Below are 16,772 nucleotides of genomic sequence, written 5' to 3'. Positions count from 1 at the left end.
TCTTGAATTAAAAACTGAATGAACCCTGAGTGAAAATTGGGTTTAAGGTTGAATGCTGGCATGTGGTTTCTCTGAGACTTATGAAGTTCTGTTTAAACTGCCACTAATAAAACACCACTGTAGCTTTTCACACTTGGAGAAGAATGTTAACTGCAGGTTCTGGAGGATTTTTTAGTTAATACAAGAGAACTAAGCATTAGTGTTCTCCTCCAAGTGTGTTGAGCTCCACAGTTCTCTACAATGCTTTACAGCATCTGTTACTGAACTGTCTCTGTCTAAATGTGCCCTCTCAGAGCCTCCCTCTGTGACCATGGGTGCCGAGCTTAAAGGGGTGGTGCCTGGAGTGGTGGGCGTGTCCGAGCGCGGAGGAGGGGAGGGCCATGCTCGTCCCCGGGCTTTTTCCCAGAGTGCAATGCACAGCCTGGAGAGGAGCGAGCGTGGGAACCCTCAGGTGTTGGCAGAGCTCGCCCAGGTAGAGTGTTTAATAACCTTACTTATAATTATTCAGAGCTATTTGGTTGGAGTGGTTTGCCAACCTAATGCTACTTTGCTTTGTGTGTGTGTGTGTGTTTGTTTGTGTGTGTGTGTGTGTGTGTGTGTGTCAGATGTGTGGGGACGGTGGCCAGTTCTCGAGCCGTGCTGCTCTCTCTCAGGTCCAGAGGGGAGTCAGTGAAGATATGACCAGCGATGATGAGCGCATGGTCATCTGTGAGGAGGAGGGGGATGATGATGTCATTGGTGAGTCAAGCTGATCCGTTTACAATTCTCTTCATCATCTCAAACTGCTGTTCTGTGGAATTAGTCAGACCTGGTGTTTGGTGTTCTGCTGAGTGTTTGAGTGTCTTCACATAGCTTTCATCTGAAATAAAAAACAGGAAATGGTTCTTTTGAAAACCCTCAGTGGATAGCACCTCACAGACCTGCAGCCTGTTTGACATTTACAGCTCAGGACTTTCAGTTGCTGTTCTTTTCAGTGGCTGTGCTTCTGAGGAAGGATGATGGTGGTAAAGCTTGCAAACGACAAACAGAAGAGAAAGGTTAGCAGTAGGTCAGTTCAGTTCGTGTGTAAGATTAGCACCTGCTGTGAGAAGGTGTGGGTCATAAGAGTCAGTCCCGGTCCAGTCCTGCAGTCCAGTGTTTCAGACTGATCAATAACCCGATGACGTTCTGTCTCCCTCTCCAACACAGAGGACCCGTATCCAGGCAGCTCTATAGACCTGAAGTGTAAGGAGAAAGTGACGGACAGTGACAGTGAAAACGGATCCGGGGATGAAGGAGAACGCAAGGTAGCATCCTCATCACTGCTGCTCTTCACACTGGTCCTGCTTACAGAACTAGTCTCAAAAACACACATCTCACTCACTCATGGTGTTCTTTCTTTTCATGATTTTTTACATTATAAATTTAATATTGAAGACTATATTAAAGCTATACAGGAACACATGTGGTATTATCCTGTAAGCAAAAAGTGTTAAACCAACAAACCAGAATATTTTCTTTTTTTTAAAGGATTCACAGGATCCAAACCACTGATTTATCAAAAATGTAATGTTATGTTGTTGTTACTCCACGAGTTCGCGATAGACGATACAGCTGCAGGCGCACATTTAGAATGCCCATGCTGCGCTCACACTGGCAGCGACAAGTTCCTTTTATCCTGGGTTGTGAGTGTGCTGTTTATTATTGCTGATTTGTGGCTGATTAGCACAAACCCTTATGTTTATCTTGTGCTAAAAACGGTCCATTTTGATACCTTAGTTTTAATAATAATTTTAAATTAATTAAAAAAAAGCATAATGGACAACTTTATCGGATTGGGACTCAAAATCAAATAACATCAGATATCAGCCATATATGCTGGGGCTCAGAGTGGTCCAGCGGACTAAGTGCTGCCACTATGATCAGGATATAAAGAGTTTGAATCCTGTTCATGTACCTTGCCATCAGCTGCCGGGGCCCTGAGAGAGCACAATTGGCCTTGCTTTCTCTGAGTGGGTAGATGTTGCTCTTTTCCCTCATCACTTCTAGGGTGATGTTGATCAGCAAAAAGCGTCTGTGAGCTGATGTATTGAAACCGGAGTCTGACTTCACATGTGTTGGAGGTGGCATATGCTAGTCTTCACCCTCCAGGTGTTGGTGCATGACTAGTTAAAGGGGGAGTTCTAATGTGGGGTTGGGTAATAAAAAGATATCAGCAATATGCTATTTTACTATTAAAAGATTTTTAATATGGTTTTATGTATATTCTGATTTTCATCTTTTGTTTTCTCCCTCTCTCTCCTGTTCCTCTTTCACTTCCTCCGGCTCGGTCAGAGGGTCTTTGCGCCAGTGATTTGCTCGACCTCATCAGGGCCGGGTCACGGCCGCAGCGTGTCTCTGTCGTCCTACCCGTCGTCCAGACACTTCTCTGACTCTGTCTCCAAGAGGAAGCGAGGCATGGACGGAGCAGAGGGTGAGCGTAAGGATGCTGACGGAGGGGCGTCTCACTCCTCTGTCCCCCTGTCTTCCTCAGGCCAGTCTGTGCTGGTCAGTTCAGGCGGTGGCAGCACTGGCGTGTCCTCAGTGTTGGGTCTGGGAGCGCTGAGGGTGGCGTCCACAGTGGTCACCAATGTAGTCCGTCCCGTCGTCAGCACGCCGGTGCCCATCGCCAGCAAGTCGCCTCACGACAGGAAAGCCGCCGCCCCTCAGACCCAGCTTTTGATTGGTTCTGGAGCAGCTGGAGGCGGTGCCACAGGAGGGAGTGGGTACTACACTTCGTCCTCGCCTAGTCCCGTGACTGCAGGGGGGGCTAGTCAAGGTTTGGTGACCAATCTAGTTTTGGGCAGTCCCTTTCAGGCTCCACCCGCTGTGCAGCTAATCACGCCCCCTCCTCCTCCCCCTCAAAACCCAGCATCTCCCGCTATGCCCGTTCAGAGCAACGGACCCATGCCTGTGCCTCTGCTGCAGCCGCACATTCTGCCCACCGCCTCCCTAGCGCCCCCCACTGGCCAAAAACCCATCACGCAAGTTCAGTACATCCTCCCCACGCTCTCTGCCAACAACCCTAAAAGCCCCTCCCCTCAGCAGCCCAGCCAGCCAACCAGTGTCTTCACCCTGCCCACAGCTCCACCCACGCTGGCCAATGGGAAGCAGTCGGGATACGCCTCCACATCAGCAGTGGGTGTGGTCAGCCCTGGAACGAGAGGTGAGGAGGAAATCTGGATTTCTTATGTTTTTACATAAAAAGAAAAATGTTTAGTAATGTAAAGTTGAGTTATTTCTATTGGTTTATTTGTAATATGTAACATTTATACAATGTTAAAAGGTTGCTGGCATTTAAAAAAACATATACTAATGGAATAATTTTTTTTTATAATAGTAGTAGTTAACTATGTTAAATAATAAATTAATTATTATTAAATTATTAAATTAATTACATTTTATCACATTTATTGTGTTCTTAGTTACAAATAATAATCACAGAAAATATATTTTACCCAAATAATTGTTACCAATTGCATTTCTTTGTTCATTTTGTACTTTTTTGTTCATTTTTTTGTGTAGTTTAGGCAAAGATTGTTAATTGTGTTTTGTCTGTGTAGTTAAGTGTGATTAGTGTTTTTGTTTGTGAAATTCTAATAATTAATCTATCCTTTATGGCAATAAATCACATTTTTAGTGTTGTTGATTGTGATTAATCACATTGTGGGATTAATTTCTGTTAATTGCATTTTGGTCATGTAGTTAATTGTGATTAATCCAGTTGTTTGTGTAAAAGGGAACAATATGTTAACAGCACTTGGTGCATTTTAGTGGTGTTAGTAAATTAGTGGATTATGGGATTGATTAAAAAAGAAAATGAGATTTTGTCTTGATATGAATGCAGTAATCAGATCAGCTGTAGTTTATATATATATAGGTGTTGGATTTTGGCGTGGGTTTAATGGTGGGGATCTGCAGTGTGAAGCCTGTATGTGTGATTGCTGCTGTGAGAGGCAGGTAAGGTGCAGTGTTGAAGACCCTGTTATTTATATCACACACTGTTCTCTCTCTCTCTCTCTCTCTGCAGTGCAAACGCAGTCCCCAGTCTTACAGGGTAAGATGCTGGTTCCCATGGCAACAGTGAGGACTGCTCCTGCCCCTTCTCAGCAGTTTCCCCTGGTGGCCCCTCCTCTTCCTGTCCAGAACGGAGCTCCGACAGGAAATAAGGTGAAACTCGCTTAAAAAAAACAAAAGTAGCTAATCCAGTTACAGAACACTCTGCTCACATCCTCTGTTTTATTCTTCTCTTCTCAAAATTCCTTCCTTCTCTTTGTCTCCTCCCCTTTTCTCCATTTCTATTTGATGTTGTTCCCTTTCTTCTTTTCTCCTCTCATCACTTCTCTTATCCTCTGTTCTTTTTTCTTCTCCTCTTCTATTTTATTTCTACTCTCCTCTTTTTTTGCTCCTCTTTCACCTCTTCTCTTTTGTGCTCTCCTGTATTTTCCTCTTCTGTCCTCTCTCCTCCTTTTCTCTCGTTTACTATTCTTCTCTTTTCTCCTTTCTCCGCTTCTCTCTCCTTTTCTTCTCTTTTCTCGTCTCATATATTTCATCTTTCATCTTGTCTTATTGTTGCTTCATTTTTCTTCTTTCCTATATTTTTTGCTCTCTTTTTTTTAAATCATCTATTCTTGTTTCTCCTCTCTTCTCTTTTGCTTTTTGCCTCTACTACTCTTTTCCCTCGTCACTGTTTCTTCTCCTCTCCTCTGTTCACCTCTCCTTTTTTCTCTTCCTATCTGTTTTTGGTCTACTTTTGTCCTCTCTCCTCTTGTCCTCTCTTCTTTTCTTTTTGATCTCTTCTCTTATCTTTTCATGCACTCTCCTCACTTCTTCCCTTCTCTTCTGCTCTGCTCTGCTTTGCGCTCATCTTCTCTGCTGATCCTCTCTCTTATTCATGTCTTTTCTTCTCTTGTCTCCTTTTTACTCCTCCTCTCTTCTTTTCTCTTCTTGTCTCTTCTCTTAATTTGTCTGATTGTTTCTCCTCTTCTATCCTATATCATTCTGCTCATTCTTCTCTTCTCTCCCTATCTTATATGGCATCTTCTCTTATCTTCTCCTCTCTCATCTCTTCCACTCTCTTTACTCCTTTCTTTCTCTTCTCTTCATCTCCTCTGCTGCTCCTCTCTCTTATATTCACTCCATTTCTCCTCTCGTCTTGTAGATCATCCAGATAGCTCCCATGCCCGTTGTCCAGTCCCAACTTCCTTCAGCCGGGAGTCCGTTCTCTGTAACCATGGCAACAGCCACAGTGGTTGCCCCAGGCTCTACCCCCTCACAAGCTGTGCTGCTGCCTCCCCCACCCACGAGGTACCACGCACACACACACACGCCACACATTTTAAGACACGTATCCACACACACTGCACTCCTCCAACACTCCACTTTCACTCTCAGAACTCCTACACTCCTACACACTCTTGATCATCCCAATCTCTCTCTCTCTCTCTCTCCATCTCTCTCTCTCTCTCTCTAGAATCACTTACGTTCAGTCCACTCCAGGAGGCCCCTCCCCTATCCCACTAGTTTCTACCACGACAGGCCCCACCTCTCAAGCAGCTCCTCCCACACCTGTTTCAGCGTATGTGCCATCTCCCCTGGCGACCTTCACAGCCATCGCCCATCCGGGTCAGACGCTGGTGCAGCCGCTTATTGCAGGTCAGTTGAGTGGACTCCTCCCAGACTGTGTTTTATTTACACCAGGTCTAATCGATCAGATCTGATAAGGGACTGATTATCTGAAGTTTGATTCGCAGGTTATCATTCATTTTTCCACTTTTTTCACTACTGAGTAGGTTCAATTGCTAAATGCACTTTGGTTTGCTCTTCAAAAAAAGAAAATATTTATTAAACTCTGAACATTAAAAAAAAAAATTGCAGACAAACAACACTGCACATAACATTTACCTCAGTATGCTTGTGTCACTTATGCTACATGACTTCCAGAGTGGTCAGATTGCTGTACTCTTCACACTACACAGATTTTGTTGTGTTGTTTTGTAATTGAGAATATTTTACTCGGTGTACTTTGTATACTACATAACTGATCAGTGACACTTTTCATACTGGATCAAAATAACTCCACAGTTATTACTGCCACACTATAAAACAGGGGTCGGCAATTAAATTTGACCGCTGGCCAGATATTTTCCAAGCCATTACATGGTGGGCCACAAAAAAAATATATCTGTTTTGGAAAATGAAGTGTAATGGGATGGAGTGCTACAGACTAGTAGCTCTCCAGCCCAGAGTGTTGTTGAACCCAATTGCAGAACAGTTGATCTCAAAGCAGGTAAACCCAAGAATAAAGAAACAAATATATTCCTCATGCAGAACCGAATCTATGTCGTTAGGGTTGTGGTCGAATACACTACCACTGCCCCTGCTAGTGAATTGGAACACGGCCGGTAAAAACTCCCTTATAAGGAGACAGGGAGCCGAAGAAATGGCGGAAAAACGAGAACGGATAAAAAAAAACTAAAGAAGCATTTTATATATATATATATATATATATATATATTTTTTTTTTTTTTTTTTTTTTTTTTATTATCGTTCATTATAGTTCAAACAACCTCACGGGCCAGATGTTTCTTGCGGGCCACATCTGGTGCGGTAGCTGCCTATTGCCGACCCTTGCTATAAAACATCACTCACATTACAGATTCATACTGGATCACAATCACTCCACAGTTATTACTGCCTGACTATAAAATATCACTCACTCACACTGCAGAATCAAACAGTTACACTTTGTAACTAATTTAATGTCTCTGTTGCTCCATCAGGTCAGTCCCCTCTATTAGCACCAGCCCAGTCACCTAACCCTCACCCCTCCATCCCTGCCTCGGCCATCACCGCCATATACCCCCCCACCCCCGTCACGCTGGCCGCAGGGGTGGTGTCCGGAGCGACGGTGCCATCTGGTGTGGTGTACACGGTCTCCAGCCCCTCGAGCCTGTCTCCACACATCCTCCCCAAACACACTTTAGCCACCTCCGTGACCTCCACCACCCTGGTGCCCTCGGACAGGCAGGGTCACGGCCCGGCACACTCCGAGCGCCAGCCACATCAGGAGAGAGCGGCGGCAGAAGGGCACATGTTGTCCCAGACAGACAGACTGGCTCAGGCAGCTGGGAAAATCAGCAGCAGCAGCTCAACGGCTCCCCCACCTGGCACATCGCTGCCTCTGCAGCCAAGCAGCCCAGCCCAGCCTTCACATACAGGTACTGCCTCACTTACTACTAGGTAGGGAGGGGTGTGCCATATCATATTATACTCAATAATATTGATATCGGAAAAATACCCTGAAACATTTTAATATTATTTTAAAGCCATATTGTTTTGTGCTGTTTGTATCAAAAGGAAAAATCACACTTGTTTACTTAAGACAGATTATATCTGTCCATTATCGTTTATTTTACTTTAGTCCTGGATATATGGAGATATATGGAGTGGGCCCTAAGTTGCAAAAAAAAGGGAACCCATGCAATAATATATTGCCAAATAATAAAATATAAGGGTCTAAATAAAGGGTCTATGACACGTGCATCACCATGGGCTCTTTTTGGGTTAAAAAATAATTAATTTGTGTAAAAAAAACGAGTGTGTTAAGGTTACCAAATTAATCATGAGTGTTATTTGAGTCGTGTCAATTTTTTAGCCCTGACTGTGCCTTGTGATTCTTCCCACAGCTGCTGGTCCAAGCATTTCTAAACTGCCTCCAGTGCCCACTAGACCTCCCCAGAAGGTAAAGGCCACTGTGGCCAACATCCCCGTGGGCTGCTACGACGGAGGAGGGCGAGGGAAGGAGAGAGAGAAGGAAAGAGAGAAGGAGAAAGAAAGGGAGAGAGAGAAGGAGAAGGAGAGTGGCAGCTGTTTCTCGTTTGAGGTGGATAAAGCTCTGGAGACAGTTTCTCCTGCAGCTCCCGCGCTCGAGGACAGGGCCTCAGACACTGATGCCCACAGTGTGGGTGACGCTGGAGCCCCAAGAGACCGCAGTAAAGAGGCTAATGCTAAAGAGGTGATTCATACTGGATCAAAATCACTCCACAGTTATTACTACCAAAATATATACCATCACTCACACTGCAGATTCATACTGGATCAAAATCACCCCAGAGTTATTACTTTCTAACTGTAAAACATTACACACACTGCAGAATCATACTGGATCAAAATCATTCCACAATTATTACTGCCAAATTACTACATATTGCGAATTCATACTGGACTCTGGTTTTGTGTAAAGGAGTAAATAGAGTAATGAAATAAAAATAAAACAAAGAAATGCAACAACAAAATCTACCATAAATAAGTAAATACAGGAAACCTCAGATTCATACTGGATTAAAACACAAAATATGTTTTGTGTAAAATTTAAACACCTTAGAGATTCATAATGGATTAAAATCAGCCCAAAATTATTACTGACACACTGTATAAGGTACATGCACTAATTATTCATACTGGGTTAGATTGTTTAGTAATTATTGCTCTCAGACTGTAAAAACTACAAGACATCTCAGATTCATACTGGATTAAAAGCACTGCATTTTTGTGAGAGTGTGAAAATTACACACACTGGAGATTCATACTGGATTAAAATCCTTACACTATTATTATTGTCACACTGTATAAAGTACATGCACTGATAATTCATACTGGGTTGGATTATTGCTACCTCTAGTTTAAAGAAACTAAGAAAAATGCAGATTCATACTGGATTAAAAGCCCTGCATTGTTATTTTTGCCAGAGTGTGAAATTTACACACACAAGAGATTCATACAGGATTTAAATCACTCAACAATTAAACAGTCTCACTGTATAAAATACATGTACTCATAATTCATACTGGGTTAGATTGTTTGATAATTATTACTCTCAGACTGTAAAAACTACAAAAAACGCAAGTTAATACCGGATTAACAGCACTGCATCAATATTTTTTCCAGATTGTGCAATTTACATACACTAGAGATTTATACTGAATTAAAATTACTTAACAGTTATTACTGTCACACTGTATAAGGTACATGCACTAATAATTCATACTGGGTAAGATTTTTAAGATTTTTAATTATTATTCTCAGACTGTAAAAACTACAAAAACGCACATTCATACTGGATTAAAAGCACTGCATCGTTATTTCTGCCAGAGTGTGAAATTTACACACCCTTAGAATACTTACTTACTCACTTATAATACTTTATTAAAATCATCCCATAATTATTACCGCCCTCCAGTAAAAACTACACACACTGTATATTTATAGTGGAATAAAACTCAGTTTACAGGTATTACACACATTGCGGATTCATACTGGATTAAATCACTCTACAGTCTTCAGATTACGTGAACTGGGAGATTGTAGAGTATGCACGCCACAGACTCTCTTTCTTTTTATTCCAGGCTGAATGGAAGGATTCTGCGTCTTCATCTCCGTTACCCCAATCAGGATCAGATCCTGCCCCGCCCCTTTCACAGTCAGACAAAGATGCTCCACCTCCCAAAAAGATCAAGGCACGACCACCGCCCCTCAAACGCCCGTTTGACTCGGTTGACAAGTGAGTGTCCTCATTTATGACAGATAACTTATATTAGTTCTGATTATAAATGATGTGTGATGTCATGGTGGAGGTGGCATAGAGTGAGCTGTGATTGGCTGTGCCGCAGGGTCCTGTCGGAGGTGTATTTTGAGGAGCGGTTTGCGGAACTGCCTGAGTTTCGTCCAGAAGAAGTGCTTCCCTCCCCCACTCTTCAGAGCCTGGCCACCTCGCCCCGGGCCATTCTGGGCAGCTATAGAAGGAAGAGGAAGAACTCGACCGGTGAGGGAGGCAAGAGCGAGCGAGAGAGATGCACACAGATTCATACTGGATTCACACTGGATTAAAATCACTCTACATTTATTACTGTCAGCCTTGTAAAAGCTATGAACACTGTAGATTCATACTGGATTAAAATCACTTTCAATTATTAATGATAGCCTTGTTAAAGCTTTACACACTGTAGATTCATACTGGATTAAAATCACTCTACAAATATTAATAAATTTGCACACTTTAGATTCATACTGGATTGAAATCACTCCACAATTATTATTGTCAGCCCTATTAAAACTATGCACACTGCTGATTCACACTTAAATAAAATCACTCTACATTTATTACTGTCAGCCTTGTTAAAGCTATGCACACTGTAGATTCATACTGGATTAAAATCACTCTACAATAATTTCTGTCAGTTGTGTTAAAGCTATAAATACTGTAGATTTATACTAGATTAGAATCACTCCACAATTATTACTGTCAGCCATGTTAATTAATCCTAAATCCTAAATTTAATCCTAATCCTAATCCTAAATTTCCTTCGGGATAAATAAAGTATCTATCTATCTATCTATCTATCTATCTATCTATCTATCTATCTATCTATCTATCTATCTATCTATCTATCTATCTATCTATCTATCTAATGCTATGCACACTGCAGATTCATACTGGATTAAAATCACTCCACAAATATTACTGAATTTGCACACTTCAGATTCATATTGGATTAAAATCACTCTACATTTATTACTATTAGCCTGGTTAAAGCTATGCACACTGTAGATTCATACTGGATTAAAATTACTCCACAAGTATTATTGTCAGCCCTTTTAAAACTAAACACACTGCTGATTAACACTGAAATAAAATAATTCTACATTTATTACCATCAGCCTTGTTAAAACTATGAACACTGGTGATTCATACTGGATTAAAATCAATCCACAATTATTTCTGTCAAACCTGTTAAAATTGTGCACACTGCTGATTAATACTGGATTAAAATCACTCCACAATTATTATGGTTAGCCGTGTTGAAGATACACTTTATAATTTTTATACTGTCACTTTAATACATTATTACTGTCAGTTATAGTTGTTAAAACTATGCACACTGTAGATTCATACTGGATTAAAATCACTTCACAATTATTATTGCTAGCCCTCTAAAAACTATGCACACTGCTGATTCATACTGGATTAAAATCATTGTACAATTATTTTTGTCAACCGTGTAAAAGCTTTAAACACTGTATATTCATACTGGATTAAAATCACTTTCAATTATTAATGATAGCCTTGAAAAAGCTATACACACTGCAGATTCAAATATTACTGAATTTGCACACCTCAGATTCATACTGGATTGATATTACTACACAATTATTATTGTCAGCCCGGTTAAATCTATACACACTGTAGATTCATACTGGATTAAAAACACTCCACATTTATTATTGTCAGCCCTGTAAAAACGATGCACACTGCTGATTCATACTGGATTAAAGCTTTTCTACAGTTATTACTAGAGATGGACAGATCAGTGTTTAGGGGGTCGATCGCCAATCAACAATAACGTTAACCATCTCTATTGTCTTCACGGTCTGCAGATTTGGACTCGTCCACTGAGGACCCCATCTCTCCGAAGAGAAAGAGCCGCCGCAGGTCCAGCTGCAGTTCAGAGCCAAGCACACCCAAAAGTGCTGCTAAGTGTGAGGGGGACATCTTCACCTTCGACAGGCCAGGTAATATCCCTCATACCTTCCTCCCCCTGGAGAGATAAATTCATACAGGATGTCTTACTAAACATCATTAACTCTCTCTCTTTCTCTCAGGTACAGATGGAGAGGATATTCTTGGGGAGCTGGAGTTTGATAAAGTCCCGTACTCGTCTTTAAGAAGAACACTGGACCAGAGGAGAGCTCTCGTCATGCAGCTGTTCCAGGAGCACGGCTTCTTTCCCTCAGGTAACACAAACACACAGACACGTGGTCCCCAAGAGTAAGATTGTGACAAAACTGTTGAAGACAATTCAAGGCGCAGATACTCTGGAGTCTGAGACTAATCTAATGTGAATTAAGAAAATTATTTATTTTTATATAATTTTCTGAGCACTTCTCAGAAACTATAAACTAGCTGCCACCACAATTAACAAAGACAAATCCCAACAGAAAGAAATAATATTCAGCCAAAACAAATAAAAATAAAGGAAATTCCGGCACAAAATAAACTCCAATAAAAAAGACGAATAAATATAAAATTGAAAATGAACCAACTAAACTAAATCCAAAATACTGAAAAAAATATAATCTAACAAATTTCAAAAGAGAAACATTAAACTCCACACAATAGAAAAACAAAAAAAATATATATTAACGAAAAAAAAATTCAAAATTCAAAAGTATATAAACTGTCTAGGTGACAAAACCAAACAAAGAAATTGCGCCGCTCACGCTTAGATCACCGCTAATCTCCTACTGACAACAAGCTATAAGCTAATTGCCACCACAGTTAAAAAAGAAAACAAGAAAAAATCCCAATAGAAAGAAATAATATTTAATCAAAACAAATAAAAAAGGAAATTCCTGCACACAATAAACTCCAATAAAAAAGACGAATAAATATAAAATTGAAAATGAACCAACTAAACTAAATCCTAAATACCAACATAAATATAATCTAACAAATTTCAAAAGATAAACATTAAACTCCACACAATAGAAACAAAAAAAATTATATTAACGAAAAAGAAATGCAAATATCCCAAAGTAAATGAACTGTCTGGGTGACAAAACCAAACAAAGAAATTGCGCTGCTCACGCGCAGATCACCGCTGCTCTTCTACCAACAACAAGCTATAAGCTAACTGCCACCACATTTGACAAAGAAAACAAGACAAACCCAATAGAAAGAAATCATATTTAATAAAAACAAATTAAAAAAGGAAATTCCTGCACAAAATAAACACAGAAGAAAACAATTTTTTTAATAAAAAAAAAAAACTCAAAAGAAGAACAGATATGAAATTGGAAAATAACCAACTAAACGAGTCTGTGTATAATTTGTCCTTTGGATAATCAATTGAGAATCAAAATCATAAAATAAAAAAAAACATTATTTATTTTTTTGTTTTTAAATAAAATACCAAATACAAAAAAACGGCTTGTAATTATTACTTCCTTAATTTCTCTGTGATGTGGAGCTGAAATTAGCTTTCATTAACTTTTATTTTTGCACTATTTAAGGTGGGACAGAAAACTTAGCTAGATACTGAAACATACTACTAGTTTGGTTCTAAATATTTTTTATGCTTATTATGAAGAAAATCGCCATAAAACATAGCGGTAATGTAGTGGCCATTTTTGCAGTGATTCTCTCAGCCCTCTGTTTGGAGTGTGCCTCTAAAAATATTTGTTTAAAGGGCCATGTTTCCCTAACACTACCACCCCTCCCCCCCTCCAACTCAACAAGAATTGGGACACCCTACCCCTAGACATGGTAAAATGGGATTGGGCCTAAGTATACATACTTCAGCATCCAAGACAAGTCAAATGTACAATCACTATTCAAATCATCTGTACTTGAGCTGTAAAATACTGCACTTACTGCTCATCGACTATGATTTAAAGCTGCTGTAATCACCCTGGCCAACTCAGCAACTGTGTTTCTGTCCCCCTGCAGCCCAGGCCACCGCTGCTTTCCAGGCGAGGTACGCCGACATCTTCCCCACGAAGGTGTGCCTGCAGCTGAAGATCCGTGAGGTCCGTCAGAAGATCATGCAGACGGCCGCGCCTTCGGAGAGCATTGGGATTCCAGACCTCGCCTCTTTACCAGGACCTTCAGGGCCGGCGATCAGCGAGGCAGGAGGAGGAGGGATGGAGCTTTCTGAGAAGGAGGCGGGGCAAGAGGAGGAGCAGATAAGCTGCGAGGAGGCCAGGAACGCAGGCGATTCGCTGGACTCCACCAGATGAGTTTTGCCAGGCAAGACGAGAGGAACAATGAAGTTTTTTTTTCATCAGAATTCTCCCCTGGTGCAACATCTGCATAAGACACACACATCTGTAATGCTCTGAGATAAAGAGTTTGAGTGTGGAGTGAGGGGGAGGCGTCCCGAGGTTACGGGATTTTGAAACCGAATTCCACAGTATTTTTCACGTTGTTGGAAAAAGACGTTTCCATGCAGAAGGTCACATTTCCGCAGTCTGCATACACCCGGGACGTATTTACGCACATTTCTACACAACTAAACACACACATACACACCACTGTTCATTGTCTTAAATATCCACACTTGAACTTCAAGCATTATTTTATCTGCTAAGGCTTCCTTCAGACTTTTGTGACTTAAGTACTTGAGGACTTTGGAGTTGTCGGGTGCGACGGCACGAGGCAACGCTGCTGCCGCAGAATCGGGACTCACGAGGGCATCTGTTCAAGACCTAACTGGTCTTTTTCTGTTTTTTTTAAACGTGGCATATATGGAAGTATCGTTATGGGCGCGGATGGTTTCTCCTAGGCTCATGGTTTACCGCCAGTCATTGTGAGGCCGGCCTCCTTTGGCTTGGTTTTAGAGATGATGAAGACTTAACGGACTATATATTTTGATATTTTGATCATTTCCTTTCTCTTCCACAGTGTTTTTTTTTTCTTATGTTTGTTATTATTATTATAATTATTATTTTTTAAAGACTTTTATCTGAAGAGCATTTTGTCAAGGCACTGATTATAGCCCAGCGAGGGACTTACTAGCTAGCTTAGCGTGTTAGCACAGCCATTAGCAAGCTCCTTCTTCCTATGATTGGCTGCAGTAAAGGCTGGGATCATTCCGAAGCTGCCGGGTTTTTTTTTGTAGGTCAGCCATGAAGGAAGACGTTACTGGAAGGGAAGAGAGTGCGAGTCAGTCGGTGGGCACATTTACGGCCATTCGTTTGGACAGGTGACCTTTTTCCATATATATATACATAATTATATATATCTATATATATATATAAATATACAGCGACATATTTAATTTGCCATTTTTTCTCATTGTGAAATGATGCAAGTGAGGAGTCGAGAGGATGTGGGAATATATTCTTAAGGATTTATTATAAGACATTTAATAACTTTTTAAAAAAGAAGAAGCAAAACTTGATTTTTAAATCGACTCGTAAATTTACATTTAATTAATTTTGCATTACTGTTCTTATTAATACTGTTCTTGTGGATTTAATCCGTATATTCTTACATACTGTATTTTTTTCGTCTTGCTTTCCGAGAATCGGGAGTTCCAGGACAAGAGCAAGAGAGAGAGAGAGAATAAAATAATTAATTTTACTCCCAGCTCGTCCTTGCGTACTTCCGCAACTCGCAACTTTAAACATTTCCTTTTTTCTACCCGTAACTTTAGGACCGCTGAGACGTTCTTCTTTTCTCTTTTTTACGTACAAATATTATCATGATCATGTCGTGTCGTCCAGCCCGGTCGTTTAGTTCTAGCTCTTCTCCACTAACATTCCTCCCCAACTCTGTTCCTTCCTTTTATTCATCCTTCCCCCCTCAATCCTTCCTTCTTTTCTTCCTTTCGTCACTTTATTGGTCTTTCTACAACTCAATCACTTTCGGTTGAGAAAAGAGAAAGAGAGAGAGAGAGAGAGAGAGCAGCAAGAGGAGGAGGAGGAATAGGAAGGAGGCTGGGCGTCTGATGGTCTGATTTTTTTAATCGTGCGAGGCTTGTTCGTGTTGTACTTAGTTCCAGTGGAGTCTTGTGGACTCCACGTCATATTAAGGAGCAAAAATAAAAAGCATTATTAAAAAGGTTCAACAGTGCTATTACATGAACTGAACGTGTAAAACAAAAGGAAACAAAAATAAATGACTATGAATATGAAACTTGTTTTGTTCTCTAAATATAAGGGGCACTAAACCCTCTGATTTTTGCTGACTCTGACTGAATATTTAAAAAGGGCTAATAAATGGAAGGGGCAGTTTGGGAGGGGCACGGCTAATGTATGTGTTTAGAGGCGTGGCAGGAGAGAGATCTGATTGGCTGAGCTGCAGCAGCGGTGTTCCTCTGATAGTAGTGAGACGCAAATGGTCGGAGTGGGCGGGAATTTTTGATTGACTGATCTGCATATTGTCATGTGTCTTCGTACCAAAGTATACGGACACATCATCCTCGCCTATACAGCCTATACAAAAAATTAAGAGACCACTTTAGTTTCGGAATCATTTTCTCTGATTTAGCTATTTATAGATATATTTATATATATTTATCCTTGTATCTCTGTATCTGTCATATTTCAGGTATTAATAGAAAAATATGGTTTAGGGTTTAGTTGCTCTTTAAGGTGCTGTGACTGTAATCAGAGGATTGCAGCTTTGAATCCCAGATCATCAAGTGACTCAAATCTGATTTGAAGAAATTGAATTTGGCACATTCACACAGCCATGAAAAAGTCACAGTGAGCAAAAACTCTGATTTGAGTTGCTTCAGCCTGGTAATGTGAACATAGGCTTAGACCCTCCAACCAACTAGCTGCTCCACCTAGCTTCTGTTGGTCATTCTCTAGTCCTTCAACAGTGGTCACAGAACTCTGCCCACAAAACACTGTTGAATGGATATTTTCTGGTTGTTGGAGTATTCTCAGTCCAGCAGTGGCACTGTGGTGGTCTATCCCGTGGGGTCCTCCTGACCATTTAAGAACAGGGTGAAAGGAGAAGGAAAACAAAGTATGCAAAGAAACAGTAACAGTATAGAAATGCAAAGTTGTCCTACTGTATATGCTCAGTGGAGCTCTGAGATAGACACTATGAGCCCTATTTTAGTGATCTTTAGTGCATCGGTCAATTATGCATAATACAGGTTAATTTAAGGCATCAGTGTCTTTGGTATTATGAGGGCGCAAAAAAAAAAATGTACATGCACAAAATGTTCTTAATTAATCAG

General features: G+C 40.7%; 1 protein-coding gene across 2 annotated transcripts in view; it reads left to right on the top strand.

The window, feature by feature from the left end:
* cicb (capicua transcriptional repressor b) overlaps positions 1 to 15,715 on the top strand; it is a 71,435-nt gene extending 55,720 nt beyond the window's left edge. The window contains exons 8-21 of one of the 2 annotated variants that reach the window (XM_022674322.2): positions 294 to 472; positions 606 to 738; positions 1,189 to 1,286; positions 2,314 to 3,184; positions 4,049 to 4,188; positions 5,180 to 5,325; positions 5,492 to 5,673; positions 6,801 to 7,238; positions 7,707 to 8,035; positions 9,426 to 9,580; positions 9,690 to 9,850; positions 11,455 to 11,589; positions 11,680 to 11,811; positions 13,526 to 15,715. In XM_022674322.2, the coding sequence (XP_022530043.2) occupies positions 294 to 472; positions 606 to 738; positions 1,189 to 1,286; positions 2,314 to 3,184; positions 4,049 to 4,188; positions 5,180 to 5,325; positions 5,492 to 5,673; positions 6,801 to 7,238; positions 7,707 to 8,035; positions 9,426 to 9,580; positions 9,690 to 9,850; positions 11,455 to 11,589; positions 11,680 to 11,811; positions 13,526 to 13,815 (3,389 nt within the window). In that variant the 3' untranslated portion in view covers positions 13,816 to 15,715. The remainder of the gene's footprint in view (positions 1 to 293; positions 473 to 605; positions 739 to 1,188; positions 1,287 to 2,313; positions 3,185 to 4,048; positions 4,189 to 5,179; positions 5,326 to 5,491; positions 5,674 to 6,800; positions 7,239 to 7,706; positions 8,036 to 9,425; positions 9,581 to 9,689; positions 9,851 to 11,454; positions 11,590 to 11,679; positions 11,812 to 13,525) is intronic. The other variant, XM_049480714.1, reaches the window with a different exon arrangement.
* Positions 15,716 to 16,772: the final 1,057 nt, after the last annotated feature.

The sequence above is a fragment of the Astyanax mexicanus genome, chromosome 6, assembly GCF_023375975.1.
Source record: "Astyanax mexicanus isolate ESR-SI-001 chromosome 6, AstMex3_surface, whole genome shotgun sequence".
Taxonomy (NCBI): Eukaryota; Metazoa; Chordata; class Actinopteri; order Characiformes; family Acestrorhamphidae; genus Astyanax; species Astyanax mexicanus.
The sequence above is the reverse complement of the archived record's forward strand: the minus strand, read 5'-3'. Positions and strand labels throughout refer to the sequence as shown.